This window comes from Rhamphochromis longiceps, linkage group LG18, assembly GCF_057381845.1.
Source record: "Rhamphochromis longiceps isolate RC_006_pf linkage group LG18, R_longiceps_female_GT1.1, whole genome shotgun sequence".
In the NCBI taxonomy this organism is placed as follows: domain Eukaryota; kingdom Metazoa; phylum Chordata; class Actinopteri; order Cichliformes; family Cichlidae; genus Rhamphochromis; species Rhamphochromis longiceps.
The window spans coordinates 11,912,117-11,937,342 of record NC_140574.1 but is presented as its reverse complement, the minus strand read 5'-3'; the positions used below and the strand labels follow the sequence as shown (position 1 = coordinate 11,937,342).

Sequence of the window (25,226 nt, the reverse complement as noted above, 5' to 3'; positions counted from 1 at the left end):
CCAAAATCTTTATGATATCATATGCGAACTATGAATGCTTGTTCAAAAAATTTGATACCATCCATCTTGTGAACGGGGTCGTACATACAGATTTGCTTGTAAATACGGACATATTTCAGTCTGAATTTAAGTGCTGGACTCACTTGACAGACTGATTTCAGACTGAAGTATTTATTATTAGTTCTTATTAATCTCTGGATCTTTTCCATAGCATGTCTTTGTCCTGCCTTCTTCCCCTTCACCCCCAACCGGAGGTTTCTTCCTGTTAAAAGGGAGTTTTTCCTTGCCACTGTCACCAAGGTGCTTGCTCATAAGGGATCATATGTTTGTCTGGGTTTTCTCTGTCGTCTTTGTATTATTGTAGGCTCTTTGCCTTACAATATAAAGTGCCTCGAGGCAACTGCTGTGGCGATTTGTCCGTATATAAATACAACTCAATAAAATTGAACTGAAACTATTTTACTTAAAATTGTTTTTAGTTTGTCCCTGTGTATCATAACATCTGTGGAGAAAACTGATCCACAATATATTTTGTTAGTTCTGTATTTTGCCAACATCAAAATAGATAGAGATTTCATGTGCTATTAATATTTTAATAAAAAATCAATAAATAATAAAAATAAAAATAGATTACAACAAAAGAAATATAAAACACAAGTGTTTCTAAATTATACATAAGCTGAGTATGCATAAAAAAATGACATGGCAAAGAAATATAAGACATCTTTTCTATGAACAAATTCTGTATTGACAAGAAAAATCAAACAAACATACAAAGTATTCCAACCACGTTGACTCTGTTTGTCTCTGTTCTGTTCTTTATGCGCCCCGTGTTATGTAAATGTTGAACATTCAGGATAATCTACTGATCTGATAAAGGTTTCAGTTTGTGTTTTGATAGAGAAAAAAAAAAAAAAAGCTTACCAGAACGTCACACCCGACTGGAGACTAGCTCCTTTTTCATCCTACAGTGGCATTAAATGTCTCAATGCCATCTGGAGCTGTGAGAAGAAAAGCCCTCCTTTTAAAGATGCCCATTTTAATTGGTAAATATTTACTCGCACGAGCTCTTGGCAGGCATGAACATAACGTCTAATGAAGCACTTTAAAGCCTATGGGCTCTTACAGCTTACTTTGAGTGTGATTCTAAACAAATGCAACCTGGGGTTGAACTGTTGATGAAGGTTGATAAGGGGGCTGAATACTGCATTCACTGTTCTTTGTTTAATAACCGTGCCAGCACCAGTGCAGTTACCCTGTCAGTGCCTGTGTGTGTGTGTGTGTGCAGTCATCTGCACAGATGCAGTCAGTCTTCAGTCAGCTATAAAGATAGATGTTTGTTTATGTATTTGCATGTACTTTGTCTGTTTAGACTTAGTAATAAATCCATTTTCACAATATTTTTGCCCCAGTATAATTTGATATTAAAACATATTTATTAGAGCGATCCTAAAACTTTCCTTTGTATGACCGCTAAAGGGCAACAGTTGGAAGGACATCAAAAACTTAAATAAAAAATACATTTGTAAGAGAATTTCAACAGAATATGGAAAAAAATGGCTCCAAATTTGTGTACATCTAATGTACACATACAGATTTGTGTATGCCTGTGCATCAGTTGTGCAAGGACATATTTACAGATTGTTTGTGCATGTAACGGTTTCCAGTTGTTTTGTGCATCTGTCTGTTTTTACATTTACCAGTCTCTCCAAATTCATCTCCAAGATTTGCACTACAGCATGTGTGTGTATGTTGCTGCTGTTGTCCTAATGCACAGGTCTACATGTACATTAATCTCCGCTGCAGCGGCAGCTCATTGCCTTGTATGCGCCGCTCTCTATCCCTGACCCAGTATGCTGTGCGATCCTGCCTACAGCCTCATTTGTCTCCATCAGGGGACAACCGAGGTTACGACTCACCAAAGCGCAGTATGTTTCTGGCGGATCTCCACACGTGATATTTGGAGGGTCGAGGGTCACTCGCAGGTACTCTGTCATGTCAGTGGCTTCGGGCTGACAGGCCATGTAGTCCCATGCCAGGCCTTCCTCTGTGTAGATCTGGGACTTGCACACGTCATAGTGTCCCCAGACCGCAGGGTAATGTTGCATAGCGTGGCCCACACTGGTGCACAAAGCTTGCAGAGCGAACAACACAGGCAAGAACATCGCTGATCTCATTCAGTATGGTTTCTGTAGGATTCTTCTTTTCTTTTCTTTCTCTTTTTTGTCTTTTGCTTAGTCACAGAAATGACGATAGCACTCTAACTTAACAGCAGCTTTGAACGGGGCAATAGAGCATTTAGGAACTGTGGCAGCATCTTGCTAGTTTTGTGTGAGGAGCTTCAGGCAACTATTAGCCCCCATTCAGTTATTTTGTCTTTGATTGCCACCGCTTCTGCCAGGCTGATGAGGTGTGTCAACAAGGGGGTGTCTTCGCTAGTGTTGGTAGTTGATGAAAAGGTGAACTAACGGTCAGATGTGATGTGCAGAGGAGTGACACTCCTCATAAATCAGCAGATATCTGAGCTTGATCCCCAAGTATACTTTTTGGCACCAGCAGCATCCTAAAGGACAGAAGAAAAGGATAGCTTAATGAATTAAAAAGATTGGATACATTTACAAAACATTTGAAATGCGACATTAAAATATTAAATGAGTTTTAGCATGGCTTGCAGGGAGCTAGGTGGAGAAGTCTTACATCTTACTACCCACTCCAACACATGCACAAACCCAGACACAAAGACACACGTATGTGCAATAAGTGCACAAGTGTAATGTATGGCTTTGCTGCTTTTATGGGTCCCTCAATAATAACCTTTTCAAAATCACTGTGTACAATTCAAATTGAGCTTCTTCTGTAGAGTCTAATCTCCATGTGATTTTCATACATTGTGCAAAAAGACTTATTTCCATGTGTCAAGTCACTACATTTAAGTTATTGCCTTTTCTGATTCTTGCTCCTTTATAGCCGAATGTGGAGTTGCATTTGTCTCAGCACCTTAAGAGGCATTTGGGAAATATTAAAGTAAAATTGGAAGACGGAAATAGTCTATTTGAGGGATTGTACATTTCTCAAAGCAATCGCAAGCCATCAGTCAGATGGCCCGACTCATCAGGTAATGGTGCCTGGCAGCAGTCAGCGGAGACCTGCACCATCTCAGTGACTCAGGTAAAAAGTGTGTGCAGTAGCAGGGACTAAATGAAGCAAGCATATACACTAGCACCTCCAACTGAGTATCACTTTAAATAAGAGTTAAGCTACTGTTGACTGTCAATTTGCCAGAGCTTTTGCCTTAGTGAAAAGTATTTGTTGCTGTGAATAGCTGTACAGAAAAAATACATTTCAATCTAACCTTTGCCCACACAGGTCACAATGTTAAGAAACGCGCATGGTTATCCTCTTAAGTGCAGGTTAAACGCATTGTGCAAGGGGAGTTCAGCAGTACTTGTTGAGGCAGAACCATTACTCATTGAATTTCTCTGCTCTGATTCCTCCAGCTGATACAGTACATGAAGTTGAACCCGTAACTTTACGGTCAGCAGCTTTCCTCTCTACCCTTCAGGCTACAGCCACCCCCCCTGTGACTGACAGTTACAGCTGAAATTTATTTATTTATTTAGGTAACCTGGGGTTTGAAGCGTGTGGAGGGAGTTTTATGTTCAGAAGAGTGAGAAAATTTGGTGTGTCAACACAAAGTATTACCATATTTGAGGTTATTAAATCAAATTAATCAATTAAGCAATTTAACAATATTTATCAAGAGAAACTCATTTTAATGAGCGATGTCTCTGTTCACGAACACATACTACGTGATGCCTGCTAGCATATGGAGGTATTAGAATTCAATATTTTAATTTGGTCATCTTGTCTTGGACTGAAAATGGTGCCAATTTGAAGGAGTTAAGATCACATTTCAGACTTCCTTAGAAATACTGCATTCCTTTTTCTAACCTAATGCCCCTTTTACAAAATGACTATGGGCTTGAATACATTCCAAATGTAATGAAAGTTATTCATCTGAGCCGGAGAAATTACTGAGCTGCTTTTCAGACCCTTCAAAGTGGGCCATGACAAAAGGTATAGATGAATGGTTGTTTAAAAAAGAAAGAAAGTAGAGGAAATAAAGGCGAAAAGGTAGAATTCTTTTTCTTTAAATGCACTCGTATCAGTCGGCAAAGTGTCTTTAAAACATGCCTGGAAGTGTAATTGTTGATTAAGTAATTTCTTTCGCAGGATGTGTGTATAAGATTTCATAAATATAAATGTCAGTGTCTGATCGGAGGTGCGTCATGGGATGGAGCACTTACGATTGACATGCAAACCAACACACACACCGTGATACTGCAAAGTCCCACACCCCCTTTCATAATGCTGAGGTTGGCTTTCATAAGACAGTCAAATTAGGTAGCAGCAGCAGGGTGGTGTAGGTCACTTATCGCTAGGAACATTCAAAGCTAATAAGGGACAACAAATAGGCCTGACCATGGGATACTGGATTTAATTCACAGACATCTAGAGCAATGAAATTATATCCAGATGAAAGGCAGGTATCAGGTAGCTCAGTAAATCGGCATAGACAGGTATGCTCATTGGTGCTAAGGTAGGAAAAAGGAATTGCAATTTTTTTAATCTTTACTCCTCTAAAAGAGAAAATTAGTGCGCCGAGTAAGCGTTCCCACACAATTTATGAAGTAAATTCAACTGCTTTTCAATGAAACATGACCAAGAGAGGTGACATTTGTGATAGCCACAGCAATTTGTACTGCATTAATAATATGCCTCCGTGCTGTAGTGTTTGCATATTGGGCTATACAGCAACACCATCAGCCACAACATTAAAACCACTGACATGAAAACCTGTTTAACACTTGGGACATTTCTCAAGAAAACGCGTTCTGTGTGTTGACCTCCAGTCTCCACAAATCCCAAATTGATTAAGCATCCATAGGAGGTACCAAAACAAGGCAGCTCCATAGAGGACCATAATACCAGCTGACAATGTACTCTAGCCTGACACTGTAGGACACCATAGAAATGTCAGTGCCCCGATGGACCAGAGCTGCTTTGGCTGCACATGGGAACACATTGCAATAATTGGCAGCACTGTATATTTTGCATCAAAATTATTACACTGAAAAAATTTAATGCAGAAGAACACTTGTTTCCTCTGTCATCGCATGTCTACCTCATATTCTGTGCTACTCAAAGTGCAAGGAGAAACCTGTGAATGTCATAATTTCACTGAGAAAAATATGAGTCAGCTTCTATATTAGAAGTTATTAATATTTGAGTAGCCCTCCATATGCCGGGAGAAAGCTCAGAACTTTGGATGACCACCCCCCCACTCCTTCTCTCTCTCACACTCTCTCTCTCTCTCTCTCCCTTCCCCTCTCTCTTCATCTCTTTTCCTTTACTTGTTTTTGAAGCTTCTGAAACACCCCCTTGTGTCCACTTGCATTCCATCCCCTGGGCAGCTCAAGCATAGCAGAGTGTTTTAAAAGTCAGCAGGCAGTCGTGCCCCGTGGCTTATATTGGTTACAAACTCCCAGCCAGACTCTTAAAAACCATAACGGATGTATTCCATTCATTTTATAGTAATCCTGCTTAAGTGTGGCTTTTCTCTCTGTCTCTGAGTGTGGCTTTTTGATCCCCTCTTAGCTCTCATTTTCTAACCAACGTGAAAGAGAGCTGTCCATGGTGCTGAAAGGCAGGACCTCAGATCTACTCCAATACTCTGCACCAACTGACATCAATGATTGCAAAATAACACTCGTATTGATTTTGAAATAAAAAAAAGACCCTAACATGACAGTCTGATTTGCACTTTGTGGTTTTTCTACTGACAATTGCTATTTTACCGTCTTGCCTTTTCTTTCTTTTTTTTGTACTGGGCATCAGTCAGGCTTTTGGATGTGCACACATACAATACCTCCTATTGTGTTCATTGATTTTGTTGAATTCCAACCAATAACTTATGATCCATAGCCAGTTTGAGCAGACTAATGCTTTGTTTCTGGCTGATGAGTGCAACAATAAACGGGTTAATGCTTCCAAATTTCTTACAGCCAAGAACAAACCCCCCAATATGAGTCACAGTGGGATCGACTGGCAAGCAGAAGCATGTCTGTACTGTAACACATTTATCTTCTGACTGTCATTCCTTTCCGTCTTGATCCTTCATTCAATTGTTATTTCTCTTCAACTATCTCTTTCTGTCTCTCTCTCTGTTTACAACTGTGTCTCTTAGCTTCTCCCAATATGAACACTTGACATAAAACATACAATTATTGCCCCTGGGCTGCACCTTTAACCTCTCCAACTGGAGCCACGTTAGGTCACTTGTTATTTAAGGACTCACTCTAGGATGTGGTTGATGTAGTTACAGTGTGATGGCCCCAGACACAGCCAGACAGCCTTCACTACAATCACATATGAAATCATGCTGTCATGAGTTCTTCTCCAGGACGACTAACATGCAAAAACGCACAGCATCAAAACAAATTTTTGAAATTATTGTTCAGCACATGTAATGTTCAAAGACAGAGCCTCGAGCAAAAGTCTTTTTAAATAAAAAAAAAAAGTATTTTTCTGGTCTCTAAATGATTTCAAAATGGAACATGCAAATATCTGATAGAGCTTGAAAAAATGACATATTTTAAAGAAGCTGTTCTTTTATGTTCTGAATCCAGTTTTGCGCAGAGACATGGCACACCTAGATTTGACTTTGCTGACTTGCTGCGCAACAGGTTAAACTGACATTGTTTCCACTATTAAATTTTGGGGGCGGACTTGAAGAAAGGGTTTAGGTTTAGGTGCAGACTACACATTTCAGTTTCTTGTTAAATGAAGAAAACCTTCTGAATACATTTAAACTCTTTGAAGAAGGATGCCAATTAAACACTATGGACATGCACAACAGTTTTTATATATCTCATATAAAACTCGTGGTTATGTTACCCACTTCTCACCTAACAAACGTTACCGTTCCCACAAACAGCCTACTGCAATTACCCTATTACGGCGGCCCATTTAGTAACGACGATCCCGGTCACAGAAGCAACAGTACACAAATAACGAAAACGTACAAACTCATCTGAATGCTCAAAACATAACACTTACATTTAAATACGCTCCTGGGACAATCTGCTCATTCAACAAGTTATTTTGAGGCCACCGGTAGTTGCAGAAAGACGTTTATTGGTCTCTGACTGGCTCTTTTCTTTCTAATTTCCTTCTATTTTTTGCACCACATAGATCAATAAAAATGATGTGTGCGCAGAAAGCGGGAACTGACCTGGAGACTACGATGTTCTCTCTTGCTCCCAACTTTCTTTAAACTTTTGCATCCGAATAATGAACACGGGGACCCGATCACCAGAGCTTTTCTTCCCCCTTTTACAAACGCCACTGTGCCTTCACGGGTGTCCAAACAAGCGGCTCCTTGATTTACGCAGCGCTGGTTGGCGCAGCGTTCATCCGAATGGCGCACGCGAATACTTCAGAAGCCTTTAAGGTAATTCTCAGTTGTCCCAAATTCGATGAAGTCCATCAACGGCTATTAAAATACATCCCGATGAAGAACAACTCTCGGGGTCGTTTGGATAGGTTAGACTGATTTCTCAGCCCAGCCGAGTTGTGCTCGGAGGAGGAAAGAGATAAGCAATCTTTCTCAAATGGAGCTACTATGTCCAGTTACATATGAGCGCTCCGCCGGGTCCTAAAGATAACACTGACTGGCTGGTAAATCTCAACTTCAGTCGTTGTTTTACCAGAATATTACAGCCAGTTCCCCTTTACGCGCAAATTAAATGTAATCAGAGCAGGCACAGTAAAACATGCGCTTTTCAAAAATGCTAGAATATTTGAGCATTTGATTATTTTTAATCTACATTAAATTATTCCAAAGTAGACAAACTTGCTGTAGTCTTGAAGTTGAATAATATTCATAAAGTTGCTCCATGATCTCTTGCAACGGACTACATCGGTTTCTACATAAGCTTCCAACTCATTTGAAGCCAGCTGTAACTGTAAATGCGCTAATGATATTTCGAAACCACAGCTGCACTGCGCACACATACAAACACACGCGCACACACAATAATGATGTCCACCTAGATTTACTGTATAACAGTTCTGAATCTAACCCTATTGCCGCACAGATCTCATCATCAGCAAAACTCACTGCGGTTTCATTATCACATCGCACGAACCATGAAAAGGAAGGGCTGCACGTGAAGAGTAAAACCCCCCAAAACTTGACAGCTGCGACTCTTCGGGGCGAAAATTTCAAGTACAGCACAATTAGAATGCAGCCTGCGGAGTTTTGAGAACACGAGCTCGGAAGAAATAAGTGAAGGACCCCCCCTCCTCTAAAAATATAATATAGGTTATTCATCTATGCACCAATAACCGCCCGATTGTCTGACACATTGATTGCTACTACAACATCACCGCCTCGGGTTTTAATGCGATCAGAAAATAAATAAAGGGGAAAAAAGATCTTACCTGTACATGTTACAATGTGGGGAAATAACTGCGCTTGTAAAACAGATAAGTGAAAAAAAAACTCCTCCGGTCGGAGTTCGTGCTGTAATTATTCGTTGAATTTTGCGGGCAGAGCTAAAAGAATAACTACAGTTAGGTGCGTCTGGCGGGCTCCCTTGGCGCGGAGTCACAGATGTCACCCGCTCCACTACAGGGTGCCAAGCAGCACGGCAAACAACCACGGTGACAGGTCGCTTTGAATACGCATTTTAATTGTGTTGTAATGCCAACTGGTGGCGATTGCACGATAAGAACAACCGCGCCCAGCTGAAGGTCACCACAGTAATTGAGCAGTCCGCATCTCACGTCGACGCTGGAACCGTTTAAAAACTTCTAAAGCAATAAGAATCAATAAGTCTCGCGCTTATTCTTAGTTCATATTTCTACCAGCTGCAAAATTACTATGCACATTCAGAGGCACGAAGTGAAAAACGGTCTTTTTCTGTTGTAAGTTTAATAAGAAATGCAAATATCCATATTTCTCTGATAATCTTTTCTCCGATTAAACATTTTCACCGTTTTTGCGACTCGCATGAATCTTGAGTACTCTGGGCGGCTCTTGCGCCCTTTAGGCAAACTGACCGGCTGTATAAGTGGATTTTCAATAAGAGCAAAATATTTTTCAAATATGTGACGTTTCAAAGCTCTGCGTTGAAGTTGTTTGCTATAATAGGTAATAATTATTGCGTTTTTGAAAGCCGAGGGCTTTCCAGTATTGGCTGTTGGCGTTTTCTGTCCTTTTCTTCTCATATCTATGGATGCAGATGACCTTCCTTTCTTCCCTTCTTATATTCATCATCCATTCATCCATCTAATTTACAATTTTTTTCTTGTATTTTCAAGGCATCTACTTGACCTTCATTCCTTCTTTGTTCCCTTTCCTCCCGCCTCTTTTTTTTTTCTTCCAGAAATCTGAATAGAAGTCTTATTCCTACCCTTCATTTCCCTGCTTGTCCCTGGTTTTGTAGAATGTAAGCTAAGCAGTTATGTGTTTTAAATGCCCCCAAATAGCACCAAAGCCCATATTGATTTCTTGCAAATTGATATGCAATGAAAGACCTGTAATCCCATTAAAAAGTGACAATGCCATTTCTGTTCTGATAAAGGCAGATTTTGGTTAGGACTGGAGCTGCATGACAACAAGTCTCTCAACCCCAGTGAGTAAAGTGTCTCACGCTGTATCAGAGGGTTCAGCCTTTGCTTCCAGCTACTGCTGCTCTTGACATTTCCATTAAATCATTCCTCCTGGAAATACTACTATACCACCCTGACAGTCACATGACTGCCCTGCTTCATTTTGATTTGAGGCATACATAGATAGATAGATAGGTAGGTAGATAGACTGACCATGTGAATTTGATATAGTTGTAATTTCTGATTGCACAATGTCGGTGAAGTACTGGGACCTTTAATCTAGGCAGACTGCTATTCAAGTTGATCTATATAAAAAAAATGCAGACTGCTACTCTTGCAAACCCCAGCCTCAGCCCCCCCTGGTCAAAGGCTCCAGGGTCAGCTCAGTGAATAGACAAAGCCTCCTTGAAATCACATCAGAGAGTTAGAATTCCACCATAGCAGCTCCACAGTTTTTCAGCAGAGTGCTACAGTGTTTGACGAGGATACAGAGGTGGAGTCTGCCCTCTCACCCTCTGCACACCCTTTCCCTTGGTGCCACCAAGAACCTAGGCTGACAGAGATGGAGCGCTTGCTGTTTGATTCAGTTCCCGGGGGTCTATTGATAGTTTCAAAGTGGAGTCCACCTGCCACTGCTTTAATCATCTGTGACCCCACTGCATGTTGGAAGACCACAGTGGGACAGCAGGATCAGCAGCCTCGTACTTAGAGTGTGTGTGAGCAGTCAAGAGGAAGAGGAAAAGAAGGAGAGGCTGACATGCAGAGATGATAAGGAAACATTTGGACCTGCAGAGATGAGATAGATAAGATGTTTTTGGTGAGCTGCAACTTTTCCAAATTCCAAACATTTTCTTTGTTCTGCCTAGCTTAAGATTTCCTTCTTTTTTCCTAATGACACATTTCTATCCTATTTAAATGTATTATTGGTGTATTTAATCTTATTTCTCTCTAGAGGTGGGGCAAAGTGAATCAGCATGCAGGCACAACTTATGGCTGCCAAATTAATTCAATTTATTCAGAAACCTTTCTTAAGGCCAAGGTTGTAATTATGGCATGCAATTAGAGGGGGTATAAATATTAGATAACTTCCCAAGTCCCTGTGAAAGTTAACCCAAAAGCTGTTTTTTTCAGGTATTGGTGATTTACATAAAGATCTCAGAGGCCTGCCGGCTATAATTAAAGTAAAATTCACATGCTCTGACAAACATCACTCAGCTATTGCAGAATTTAGGTGAAGAGGTTCTTATAACTGTTTACACGTGCTGATTGCATCACTAGAAGCTTACTCACAATTGAAGTGAAACGTCACCTCTGAAATGATGAGCTGAGCAACCCTGTGTTGGCATGTGACAGTATAGCTTTTCACCCGGCAAGACATAGTTGTGAATTTGAGTGGGTTGTTACCACACTTAAAAGTGTCTGTGTAGAAGGAATATGTGACACTGTTCTGGAGAGTATGCCAAAGCCACTGCGGTGCAGCTTAGAACAGGAAGTGATCAGGGTAAGGAAGGAGCTGGGAGAAGCAGGAAACACTCTTTGGAATTGGTTCAAGCACTTGCAGTGTGTCCTTGTGTGCATGTGTTTGTTTGTTTGAGTACATGTGTGTTCAGGCAAGAGTATTGCTCATTTGAGACACTTAAGTTTGTAAACATCCTTATTTACTTCTTTGGTGAGATGTTACAGATGAAAGTTAGTGGATTACATCACTATCTTAAAATCTTTATTTCTTTTATTTACCAGTGCACAAAAAAAAGTGTCAACACAACAGAACTGCCAACAACAAATAAATCTATATGCTGTCTGCACCTTTCATTAGAGCAGACCCACCACTGAGCAGGAATTGGGTAGAGTATTGGTACACTAATTAGTGCTGTTGCCTCACAGCATTAAGGTCCTGGGTTTGAATCTGGTGGCCTCGTGGAGCCTCGCACCTTGTAAAGGACTCGCAGCCTAGCCAGACGAGTTATTGTTGTTGTTGTTGAGCACAAAATTAATGAAGGCGCCTCTCCTTTAATGCCAGCAATTTCAAAATCTCATTAGATTTATGATTTGAAAGTTTTTTGTATTAAAGTTTAATTTATCGGAATTTCTCAGCAAGACTTGCATGGTGAATCATGCTAATTATTGCCTGAACAATTCATGGATATGCTTGAGTGAGCGTCGTCTCTTGCCGTCTCTTGTTCCCCACTATGGATTGTTCTCTATGCCTGAAAAACAGAAACCTAAAGACGATGTCAGACTAAACAAGTGAAAAGAAGCAGAGATACTCACTGATTGTCAGGCTAACAGTAGTAGTGGAAATCTTTCTCAGAGCTTAAACCACATTATGAATAAACCCAGTAGTTTCCTATAGTCTTGTGTAAAACGCAAGAAGCACCTTACATTACATATAGGAATGGCTCATCATTGTAAACATCACTATAAATAAATATATTAATATATTGTGTTGAGTGGGTACTGGGTAGTACACCTAAACTGTTTGCCAGCTATGATCTGGCCCCAAAACCAGGGCTCATAAGCAGCTGGAACCCAGCATCACTTGGTTTGGGAGCTGCTGGCAAAAAGCCAAACTCTCTGGGAGCTGTTCTACATTTTACAACATGATGGATAGCATAAGTCAATTTTAACCGTAACAACAAATCAGTTCATCAAGCGCGCTCATTAATAGTTGAGAGGAGGTAAAGGCTTTCTTTTAGGACGACGGCTAAAATTTAAAACCTCTAATGAGGTGATAACTGTGAACGATTCCCATCTGAACGATAGGCCAATTGACACGTTCTGATTATTTCCTGCCCTTTTACTTCAGTAGACAGATGAGATGATGCTATTGAGTATTCAATTGTGGCTTTATGCGCGGCAGATAGCTCATACTTGCCATGGGCTTATTCAAATTTTCATGAAAAGATGACCTTGAAAAAAATTGTATTCACAATGATAGAATCAAAGTGCTTGAGGTTTCACAAAACAAGCCTGAAAGTGAGTGGACAAGCCTGAAAATAAAAACACTTCAAGGTTTGGAGGTGAAAAAGAACATTCGACTTGGTAATAGACTGAAGGAGCCTTTCATGTTTTTGTTTTTTTTTTAAACAAAAGCATTGATTCTGATAGCTCTAAGATCGGATTCACATGTCCACAAACCCATGTGAGCCTCTTGACATTTATTAGGTATGGCATGCCAAAAAGTCCCGTATTCCCTGAGGTTCTTTTGCTGTGTCTTGACAAGGTTTTGACTTTTTATGTGGCGCAGAGGAAAGCTGAGGTTTTCTTCCAAGAGTTCTGGTGGATCATAATGCTAACAGTCTATTCCACAGCACAGTGACTCACAATTTCAGATTCTAAAACAGACTTTAAATAGATTTTTGGTAACCCTATTTGCTGGGTCGTAATTGCTGTTTGGCTTTATCTTTGCCAGCATGACATTTGGTGAGGTTTAATGCCAGAATCCAGAGAAACTGCTGTGTCACTTATACATTGTAAAGTTTATTAAATTCCCTGAATTTTTCAGGAAGAATAAAAAAGAAAATCATTAGATTCAGGGTGGGATGCTGTTTCTTGGCTCGGTATGGATGTCTAGAAGCTTTTCAGTAGTTGGGTGACCACTAACATACTTCCCAGAAGGCTGACTTAGTTGGACTATATCCCAGAATCAATTATCTATAAACTGGATTGTATTACAAAGAACAAGAGTTCTGAATATAGCTTGTCGAGGTACTCTGGAGACAAAACTGAGTTTAACCAGCTGATGCTAGGCACATGTTAAAACACTTTAGGACAGACCACTGTTTTAACAGTCATTAATTAAAGTTCTGATCAGTCATTCATTAATCCTTGTTCACAGTCAAATGCTTCCCCCTGTTTTACAAGCATTGTCATGGGCATGTTTTCTTGCAAATGCTATGAGTTTTCTTGTGTTCTGCCTTATTTATCACCTGACTATCAATTAAGCCTGCACAGTCTGTTACTCCCATATATCATGCTATTTGCGTCTGTCATGTTTTCAGCGGTTCATTATTTTCAACATGGACCATTGGCAGCCAACAAGGTAGTCCGTGACCTCTACCTAATCTATTTTTGATTGAGGGTAACATATTTTCACATAAAAACTGCTTCTGGTGTCTGTGTGGTTTCAGAATATTGATTCCCAGATTATGGGAATGTTTAAAAAAAAGAAAGAAAAAAAAAAAAAGGAGTCCACTGTCTTGATTTCTGTGTGCATATGCGATATGCAAATGCTGAACTAAGTAGTCACCAATCCATGCGTAATCTACTTTTTATTGACTCTAGCTGCTCGTAAACTGAACTCAGTTGCATGAGCTTCTTTACTATCAGGAGAGCAGAGATCACATCTTCAAAAACTCCAGCCAGCAGAAGGAATAACAAACCTGCTCCCACTAGCTCCTCCAAACTACACACATTTCACTTTCGAATTAGAATAGTGCAGAAATTGGCTTACTGCTGTTTCAGAGACTATTAACTTGCTTGTCTCTTGCCACCAAACACGGCAAGATATTATTATTTCTAAATAGTTGTTATAAAAAAGATTCATTATCGACTGCACCTTATGTAATAGTCACAAATTACCCAGCGTGGCGTCTGTAATCTCAGGGATGGACTCTGGAAAAAGTTAGTTTCCAGACCAAATCCAGGTTAGTCTGAGGTTAGACCAGGTTTATAAGATCATCTGTTAATGCATTCATCCCCATTCACACATATAGTGGAGAATGACAACAACTGGTTTGTCTTGCTCCCAGTATTAACAGATACTGACATGCCTCCAGCTCAGTATTTCATCAGAAACTCAGGTGATTAAAAGTAGAGGGGGAGCAGATTTCCAATTGTTGGAATGTCTCAGCCACAAGTTTTCTGGAGCATTGCGTGAGCATACTTTTATGTTGGAGATAACTGTCATCACATATTTTTTTTCTGCCAATCTCATTTTCCCCCAAAACACGATATTTTGGGAAATAGAGCTACTGTATTTTGCAGGCTTATGAATTTGCCCATAGTGTTCTCTGTTCTCTCTCTATACTACCCCTTATATGTTGCTACTTTTATTTATTCCATCCACACAAGATAGATACATATGCAGACGAGTACGCTGACACCAGCACACACATATCATTCCAACAAGAATACACACATTTGTAAACAGCGCCCTCAAACAGAGGCATCCTCGTCAAACATTTCCTGTTGTTTTCTCGTTCGGCTTTGCTGTACTCCTTGAAGTAACCTTTCCCATTCTGAGAATCTGCAATGCAGGCTGCCTTCATTTAGGTGTTTGTTGGGTGGGCAGGATGAAGACTGCATTATTTATGATGAGGCAAACCAGCAGCAAGTGATAGGCACCAAACAGACACGAGAACAGCTCCTCATAGCCGAGTGAAGCAATCAAACAGTCCCGCTGCATTTAGTGACACCTCATGACACCTCTTTTCATTTTAAACATAGAACATTGCATCCTTCCCTGCTGAGAGCCTCGGAGAGGACACAAACAAGAGTCTTCAGAATTGGAAGTCCCAAAGGAGGTCGCTTGGGATATCTACTTCAAATGTTGGTGTAAAAAGTGTTGCAGCTGATTTGTCAGAAGAGAAAGAAATGTGTGGGAATCATGATAAACATTTCCCCAGATGAACAAGGACACTTCTATCTCCACCCCTCATCCGGAGGAAGCATCATTTTCCACAAAAACAACAAAACACCACATCACTGCTGAAATAGGCAGCCATCTCCAGGATATAGACCGATCTAATAAATTCACATTACGATGCAAATAGCAGCTATTCTTTATCACCCACTACTGAATCTTCTTTGTTTGCTGGGATTTACATTAATCCAAGAATCCAGAGAGAGGCTGACAGACAGAGACTTACTTGCGATGTTCATGTTATGGAAAATGAATAAGGCATGAAGGCGAAGTGTTTGGGTGCAGACCAGGCTTTGTGTCCAAGACAGGGATGGCTTGAGAGTGGGTAGGGGGTGTTGTGGGATAGAGGGCAGTGTGGAGGCCACAGGGTCTGCAGGCCAGGTCTGCAGAGAAATCCTCAGTTTTTCTTCAGCATGCGAGTCAGGTGCTTGAATCCAGCAAAACCTCTTAAATATTAAATGCCAACCACCTGCAATATTTTTCCTCTTTCTGTTCAATAATAGAGGCCAGCAGTTGAAGCTGTAATATTTCTATGTGTAAGAGAGTGGTGATTGCATAACAGTGAAAGATATAAAGCACATTTACAATAATGCTAAAAACATAAACATCCAACAGTGTGTATTATTACACATGTATTTACATCCTTTACAGCATGTATAGACTGTTATAGAAGAATAAATAACATATTTTGCTCTCTAATGAATCCCTCGTATCCACAGAGTTTAAAAGCAAGCTGACAGGTCATTCATTTTATCTAAAATATGTGGGTAAGAAGAACCGCGAAACAGCAGTAGTCTAATTTGTGTACATTTTACTTAATTAGATGACATGCACATTGCATGTAACAAATCGATGGTTTGTTGATCTTTTCATCCCTTGAATTGACTTCAATCCCCCAAATGGAATTTAGGTATTTTTCTGGAGGCCCAGTGCTGGCCTCATTTCCTGATCAAAAGAGTTCTCTGTTCCTGTCTGGGACAGATGTGGGATTAAATGGCTATCTTTGATGACTCACTTAGAAAAATTACAACCCTGTCTCCAAAGATTACCCTCCCTAGTCCACCCCCTCCCCCTGTTTGGCAGTTAAAAGACTTAATTTTGAGATGTCAGAGCATTTGATGGACTCGTCGCATAAACTTGATCATTTTATATTTCAATTAGATAATTTCTTAGTCTAGCTTTCCTGGCTATGTTTGAGATTTGTTCCCTGTTTTCATTTATCTGACATGTTTTCTTGTATTTCTAAGCGATTAGTAATTATTCACATTTTTGCAGTGCCTCCTGTATCTCTTTGTCATTGTCTATCATCTATTGTTTTCTCTCAGTGTTAGCTTCCCTGTCCTCCCTTTGCTTTATTTTGAGCTTCTTCAGCATATCTGGTGCTTTTGCTATGTTTTTTCATCCTCTGTGACCGTCTGTCTCATACACAACAGTTCAGCCCTGAATGTATGAGTTGTGTCTACTCACGCTGGAATTCTGTTTTGTTTTAAGTAGCTCATTGAGCTAAATATTTCTTGCTTTTTTGTTTTAGACACTGAAGACTTACTTTCTCATTATTAATTATGCTTCACGGTCATGCATTTGGGTCTTTTCCCCTGTGTTATATTAATAGAATGAAACGACCATAACTTTTAACCAGATTTTTGACAGTCTATGTTGCCCCTCTCTTAGCTATTTATGTTCATTGTACCCACAGCTGCCCAGCGTGCCAGGGTCACTGTTCCCTAGTGCTTTGGAGGTCCTGCAGCCACTGCAGTTCCCTGGCCTCTAATGCTTCCAGGCCCTTGGCTGGCCTTGGTCTTTTTCAGCTTCTGCTCAAGAGTCAGTTCAGAATCCTGCCCAGCTTACAGAGGGGATTCACCTCAGTTGGTGACCTCTTGAGGTCTCTCTCCTGTCTCCTAGCTCCAGTGCAACTGTTCTTGTCTGCCATGCTCTCTGACTATTTATTCAACCTTTCCTGCTCATCTGTTTTCCTATGCCACTCCACCTGGACACCCAGGTCTCTCTGCTCCAGGCCATGTTTGGTTTTGGCAAAATCCGTCATATGTCAGTACACCAAAGTAAGAGTATGTAGAGTAGAGTATTTCTGAGCAGGTGCTGTTTTAAAATAGTTCAGAAATTTTAATTTGTCATGCCTATAATTAAACAAAATTCTAGTTTTGTTGAGGATTCTGACATTTTATGTAATATAAACATTCACTTTTACTACAAGTGGCAACGCATTTGGCAACTCAGCAAAATAAAAGAAAGAAAGAAGGAAGCCAATGTTGAATTACCACCTGACTGGAGCCTTCTTACAAAAAGAAAGCTAAAATTTACAGAATGAATAGTGTCTCGGTGCTGACTTTCAGCCCAGCTATGTCCAGCCGTTGATAGAAGAAGCTGCTGACATAAAGAAATCCTATCTGCCAATGGCACTTGCCTTGCGGGGGCCTGTCCTACCATGGTGGTTCCTCTTCTTGCTTTATCTTCTTTCTCAGGTTTCTGCTGCCTGAAGTATTCACTAAGCACTTGGTTGATCGTGGCCATCTTCCTAATATAGTTATGGATCTTTGTTTATATCTTTTAACATATATATGTAGCACTGTTGCCTGAGTTCAAATCCACCATCTGGCCGGGGCCTTTCTGTGTGGAGTTTGCATGTTCTCCACATTCTCTCTCTGGCCTCCTCCCACAGTCTAAAGACATGCAGTTAGTGGGGTTAGGTTAACTGGTGCTTCTAAATTGCCCGTAGGTGTGAATGTGAGAGTGAATAGTTGTTTGTCTCTCTATGTTAGTCCTTCATCAGATTGTCAACATGTCCAGGGTGTATACCTCGCCGGACACCCTATTGTAGCTAGGATAGCCCCAGCCCCCCAGACTGACCTGCACACCGCCTGGATTGACCACAAGAAAGTCGTCTAAGGAGCTTGGAAAGAAAGTCTCACACATGGATCCTGGACTACATCAGCGTAGGAGAGATGAACTCCGAAACCTGATGCGTTCTGGTTAACTGAATCACGATGTTAACACAAACACCCTTGTGTTTCAAATTGAAATCCCTCATTTAATGCACAGTGGATATTTGCTCTTGCAGTCCGTGGGCATAATATTAAATCATTACTGAGCAGTCATCAAGAGAAATGTGTAGTGGACTGCCTTGGTTACAGGGTTGGTTTGTGCTTCTCTATAACTGACAAGGAGCAGAATCCACTCCAGTTACTGGAAATGTATTTAAATATGTATAGTCACATTTAAGAATATTCACACTTATATATTGTCTTTGCACGGCTTAATAAAATTTGGGCGTAGCATAGAGGTTTCCACCTATTTATAGTCTTTAGGCTAAGTTGAGCTAAATTAAGTTAAGCTTGAACCAGTTTCATTCTATAAAGAAAGACAAAGACAAAGAGAAGCTTCTTTTCAAATAACTGGCAGGACTACTATTAAGATTTACAGTTTTAAAATGCTGAACTATCCCTTTAACCTTACACCAGGTTACTTATTGCAGAACTAAAAATGCTGCTAATCTCAGTATATTTTTCTTAATAATTATGAAGAATTGTAAAAGGTAGTAATGAGCTGTTAGTGGCTGTTAGTGGCTGGGAGGAGATGGTATGAATATTAGGAAGGTGCGCAGGGCTCCATCTATGTCTGAACCCAAAAGCACAGTGCTTGAATACCTAGCATACCACAGTAGTCATCACTCTTGACAAGTGAGTTTATTTCCCAATATTTGAAAGCGTTCTTTAATTTTGACTCTATCACCCCTAGGGTGATGAGTCTTTGATTCACTTCAAACAAAAGCATGCATTACCTATGCAGTTCAACAACAGCCTTACAAACTGTGTTCTGTGCATTAAGTAATTATTTTTTTCTTAATGGGTTATTTAACCAGTTCCTTACATATTCTTCTTTATGCTTTTTGAGCATTAATGAGGAGAGTGGAAATTATGGACCTGAAAAAATTTCCAATTGAAACAGACAATGGAATTTAAATTAATATCAAAGATGAAAAGAACTATATCCATGCTGATGGTGAACCTGTAGACAATGCATAGAATACAGTCTCCACTCTCAGTTAAAGCAAATGGAAATTAGTTTCTTCTGAGGTTTTATTTAATTTTAATAGTGTGGCTGGTCTGGAATAAGTGCTTAGTGACCAGTGGGAATATCTTATTGGACAAAGAGAAAGTATTAACAATAACAGCAAATGCAGCCTGAAATAAAAAAAATAAAAAAAATCAAGTGTGTCCGATGTTCATACTGTTAAATGTGTCATTTATTTTTTGCATACTGCAGTTTAAGCATGGAATGCCTGTACTCAATTGACATTGGGTTTTAGTGATTGTCCAGAGGCGTTAAACTGAAGTTTTGGCTGGTGGGTTTCCAAACAATTCCTCAACTCAACAACCTTATATTTTTGTTTTTTAAAACTGTCTCTGTAGCCTTTGGTTTTTACTTTTAATTAGGCAAATATTCATGCTGTCTAGAGAAGTCCTAATGACTCTGGTTGTTCTTTGACTTTTTATTTGGGGCTAACATAAAGTTTTGACCAAAATGCCTAAACATCTATTGGATAGACTGTCATTAAAATGTTTCTGTTCAGTGTGTAGACTTCTAATTTGTGTTTAGAGCTACAGCAATTAGTAGATGTGGACATGGTATCACAATAAATATTGCTAAACAGCAACTTGTTAGTATTGTTAAAGTTGTACAGCTTGACTTGCTATAGAAGAACGGTAGACTCTTAGTCTTGCTTCTTTAAATATTCTGAATGTCACTCAAAAAGCAACCTTTGGGACCTTTCATGAGTATTTTCAGCATAGTGTGTGACAGGAACATGGATAAATGAGGTACTAGTAATACACAAATAAGAAAGTAATTCCACTTGGGATGGACAAGTAAAATTATCTATATATTTTACACTGTACAGAAAATTTTTCAAAGTCACAAAGCCCTATATAGCTATATAAGTAAAAACTAGGAATAATCACAATACAATAAAACAGAAAGTTAAAAAACCTTTAATACCAATGCTGTTAAAACAGGATACAAACATAATAAAACATAACAAAAACACATAGTAAGAAAGATAACTTCCACTGACTATCTTTTAATAACAAGTCCACATGGAAAAACATAAATTAAACATAAACTGCATAATTTTGATTGTTGCTGATAATTGTTGTTAATGTTTCCCTTCGCGAATCGCTACCTTATTGTGGTGCAGGGAATTGTGTGTCCCAGGGATTCCAGGGGATATGTTGTACTGGGGCTCTTTGCCTGGACAGTTCACACTGCCCAGGATAAGGTTACCGGGGCCCTAGACCCTAGAGCCAAGCCTGGGGAGGGTGCCCGAGGGCGAGCGTCTGGTGGCTGGGCCTTACTCTATGGGGCCTGGCCGGGCACAGCCCGAAAAAGGGACATGGGCCCATCGTCCTGCAGGCCCACCACCCAAAGGAGGTGCCGTAGGGATCGGGTGCAATGTGTGCCAAGCGGCTAGGAGCGGAGGCCTCGGTTGGCTGATCCCCGCCTACCGAGACTGATAAATAACATATATGCAGTATTTAGTAAACAGTACTGTGCAAAAGTATAGTCACCCCTTATTTCATTATTTTGCCCCCAAGGAGCATGGCTTTCTGATTTTGAGGAATACTTCTCCAGGCTTTCTGAAGTTATTTCAGAAATTTTCTTTTGATATTTTCTGCTTGACCATTTTTTAGAGGAAAGGTTATTTAGTTTGTTGTGGCACTGAGCCAGTGTTGTGTCTGTACATAACAGACAACTCAGACAGTTAATCAATTTCAAATCATTTCTTTTGGCAAAACAAATAATTGTACCAATTTCTTTTGTCAAATCTGTGAAAAATGCCAAAGATAACACACCTTGACAGACATAAAACTACATTGTTGGCATCAAAAATGTAATTTCCAAAAAGTTAGCTGCTGAAAACTTACTCAACATGATGTACACTGTGTTATTAAAAATGAGGACGCCGGACAAGTTGAGGTCTAAAGAAAAAGCTGCTGGCTTAAAGCTATATACAGCAGATGAACAGTATTTGAAATTCAAGTAATTATGAAATAGGAAAAAAATCAAGCAAAGTTGACACAGGACCTGACAGATACATCTGACCCTTCAGTTAATCCATCTACTATTTCTTTGTTTGGTCTGTATTATTGTAGGGTCTTTACCTTACAATATAAAATGCCTCGAGGGAGCTGTTGTTTTGATTTGAAGCTATATAAATAAAATTGATTTGGACTGAACTGAATTGAACTGAATATTTTCCCGAGGCCTCATCAAAAATAGTCTGGTGGCTGTCAAATAGCTATTGATAATGAAGGAAAATGCGCAGAAAAGGTTGAGGTATGCCAAATTACACAAGAACTGGACTGAAAACCTTGTGCAACTTTCGTCTTATGGAATGATGAATTGAAACATCAAACTTTGTGTTCAGATTGTACAAAGGAGGTCAGGACACATGTACAATAGCTATAGACATCTCTAAAAACATGGCAGAAGATCTGTCTTCATTTGGGGCTGCATTTCAGGCAGTGGCCTGAAAATGAACGCAGAAAAATTTGGTCAGATTTTGACTCACCATACAATCATATTTAAAAAAATGTGTCTGGTTGATCATTTTTCATCAGGACAATAATCCCAAACACACTAGGACTGAAGCACTAAAAACATATCAGTGTAGAAAAATACACAATGGAGCACAATCATAGACTGGGCTCCCCAGAGACTGGACCTCAACTATATTGAGGCAGTGTTGGATCATCTTGACAGAGAACTGAACAATAGGCAGCCAACAATGAAAGAAGAGCTTCAGAATGTCCTTCAAGAAGTGTGGGGAAGTGTTTTGGGAGGACTACTGATAAATTACTGAAAAGCTACCCCAAGAGAGTTCAGGCTATTCTGAAGAAAAAAAGGTGGTCATGTCAAATATTAACTTTCAGGTCTATTTGAATTGTACAAACACTGCTTTTGCCTCATGCAATGCATTTAAATCAGCAGTAATAATACATTGCTGCTCCTTTTTCCCACTTTCATAGCAAATATAGAGAAATGGGGATTGACTAATTTGCACAGACTTTTACACAGTAATATATATATAAACATTTATAAATAATACTTTTATATACTATACTATTATTTAAAAATAATATTGACATTATCAAAATCAATTGAAACCACAACAAATGCAGATCATAAATACTTGCATACTCTTAAGTATGTACCTGGGAACATTCTTACAAATAGAGAACAATGGGCACACATTCTTACATGTTGTCAACACCATGGATACACACTCACTGTGACTTTCCCCAAGGTACCTTAAATCTCAACAAACAACATCTCCTTTAATGGAGCAGTCCATCAATTCTTCCTCATAGTGTCTCCCTCAGATGTGTACTTAAAAGTTAATCCCATTTCAAGGGGCAACTGTGAATGTGGCACACGTCTGATGGGCTATAAAGCCTTTTCTTTGGCTTGGATGATAGTGTTAACAAGGTCCAACACGGCACTATTAGGGTGCATTTCAAATGTTGCCATTATGTCATTGTGTTGCCTGACAGCTGTGAATGGCAGAGACAGAGGGGTTATAACGGGGAATTTCATCTGCTCTCTGACGAGGGGTGAGCTGAGACATGAGAACCTCTGTCAAGGCAATCCCAAGCTCGCCTGACAGATACCTGATACCTGGGCTTTAAAAGAAATGAGAATGAGAGTAAGTCTAGGGCATCATAATCCCTTTGGAAAGGTTTTCCATCTGTCACAAACGGCGGTGACCGGGCTTGGGTAATTTCCCCCCAGGATTTGCAGAGAACATTAAAAAAGGAGCCATGTAATATTCGCCCTACCTCAGAGAGGCTGGCAGGTAGAGAGCAGCAGAAATGCCATGTATGCAAGGATATTAAGATCCACTCTTTTCATTTCACATGAAAAGCCAGGCTCTAAGTTTGAAAGCCTCGTTAGGCTTGCGTCTGTTGTTACCTGTCGTTTGCATGGATCCAAATTTCTAGTACTCACACCTCACCACATAGTTATTATTCAACAATATTATATTCCATTCAGAGACTCTAGACTCTGTATGATTGTGCTTTGAGTGATTTATTTAATTTAAAAAATTAATGCAGCTGACACTGACTCTTAATTCAAATGTTCATAAGTCATGGGGCACAGAAGATGTTGTGATGCAATGTCAGTAGACACAACTACTGCAAAAAGAGTTTTGGTCTAATATCAATAATCTTTTATTTGTATAAGACACATGTGGCCAAGAAGGCAGCAAACAATGTAACAAGTCTGGACATAAGTAAAGAAACAAATACAACTGGACCCAGTACAAGCAAGTGAACACAACACTGGGATCATGTGCAATAACATAACCCTAACTCTAAATCCAACCATATCTCCTCGATTTCACCCACAATTATTTTTAAAGAAAAATAATGAGAGCATTTTGTAAATTATTTACCAGGAAAGCTGAAAAATGTACTGAATACATCCTCAAATTTTCATTGCTATAAAATGTTCACTCAAATTGTATTTTATCAGTTTTAAACCCAAACAGCCTCGTGCAAAATTGTATTTACTTAAAGTGACTGTAGCAGGATCAAAACAACATAAAAAAAACTAAAACCTTTATCAGAAGTAAAATTCACAATATGAACCATCATTTCATTTAAAACATGTGCTTGTTTCATAATGTAAGTTTGATACCTAGCTCAGTCATGACTGACTCCATCCATCACTAATTAACTCATCGCTATCGCTGTTTAAATTTTTGCATAACCGTTCAGTGGAAGAATTCGACAGCACCAGTGATCAGCTGCAAGGGAAAGCTAGAAAACATTGACTGAAGGGTCAGGGGTCACTAGAGCTCATTGCACCTGACAAGCCTCTGCCATCTGTAATTGGATTCTGCATCATAATAGGTGGTGTTTCACAGAAGGAAAGAAGCACAGCTCTGACAAAAGGCTTGCCTGCGAATCATATTAAAAGTCCACACCTTGCTTGTGTGAAGAGTGCCGTAGACAGTTTATAAGCAGTTCCAATTTTACATATACCTAAACAAAAGACACCATTGGTCTGGAAGTTTTCTGCAACATGTTTTGTACTAACCTTTTAATTAGCAGTGTCAGCAGTGTGTTTCTGTGCAGCAACAGTGGCAGTGTGGTAAGTACTACCTTTTACCATCAACAAGGTTCTGGGTTTGAATCCATTAAGCGGCCAGGGCCTGTCTGCATGGAGCTTGTTCTTCTTTTGCCCGTGTGGCTATTCTGACATACTCCCACACTCTCAGAACCGTTCATCCAGAAGTGGATGAACGGTTAAGAAGGGGGCAGACTTTTTTTCTTTTTGTAAAGCGCAAACAGAAATTGCATGAGGCACATCAATCTTACTACGATACACAAAATCATGCTCTGTTCGCTTGTTTGTTTCTTGGTCATTGAACTACTCCTTGACCACATGGAGTTTACTAGCCAGATTGTACACACAGGTATATCTTATGCACCTGAAGGTTCTTAGCTGTATTAGATACCGAGATGTTGTCTAGTAACCAATGGACTAAAATGGCTCATTTTACCATTTATGAACATATAATACCCCATGAAATCATCCTATCATTTTAATTTAACAACAATTACATGTCATTTATGTCCACTCAAGGTGAATTATTCATGAAATCTCCTGCAATGGGGAAGTATGGCATAAAGAAATAATCTCCCACCACTTGATTTCTATTTTATTACATGTAGCATGGAAATGGCTCAGTTAGTTAAACACAGTCTTATTATTATGTTATTTCATATTTTTTATGTACATATTGCACATTTGAGTCCTTGCCTAAAAGGCAATGTTAGATTTCTTCCTATATAACATTTGTAAATCAGTCCCCTTATGATGT

At 39.6% G+C, this 25,226-nt stretch overlaps 2 protein-coding genes across 3 annotated transcripts in view; one reads left to right on the top strand and one right to left on the bottom strand.

Moving 5' to 3' along the window:
* The window catches only part of LOC146647808 (netrin-G1-like), a 66,395-nt gene extending 58,774 nt beyond the window's left edge, over positions 1-7,621 (bottom strand). For both annotated transcript variants that reach the window (XM_085390078.1, XM_085390079.1), the window contains exons 1-2: positions 7,295-7,621; positions 1,920-2,563 (exon numbers count right to left, since the gene is read on the bottom strand). In XM_085390078.1, the coding sequence (XP_085246204.1) occupies positions 1,920-2,177 (258 nt within the window). In that variant the 5' untranslated portion in view covers positions 2,178-2,563; positions 7,295-7,621. The remainder of the gene's footprint in view (positions 1-1,919; positions 2,564-7,294) is intronic.
* The window catches only part of LOC146647807 (uncharacterized), a 56,117-nt gene that overhangs the window by 21,555 nt on the left and 9,336 nt on the right, over positions 1-25,226 (top strand). The gene's annotated exons all lie outside the window — the stretch shown is intronic.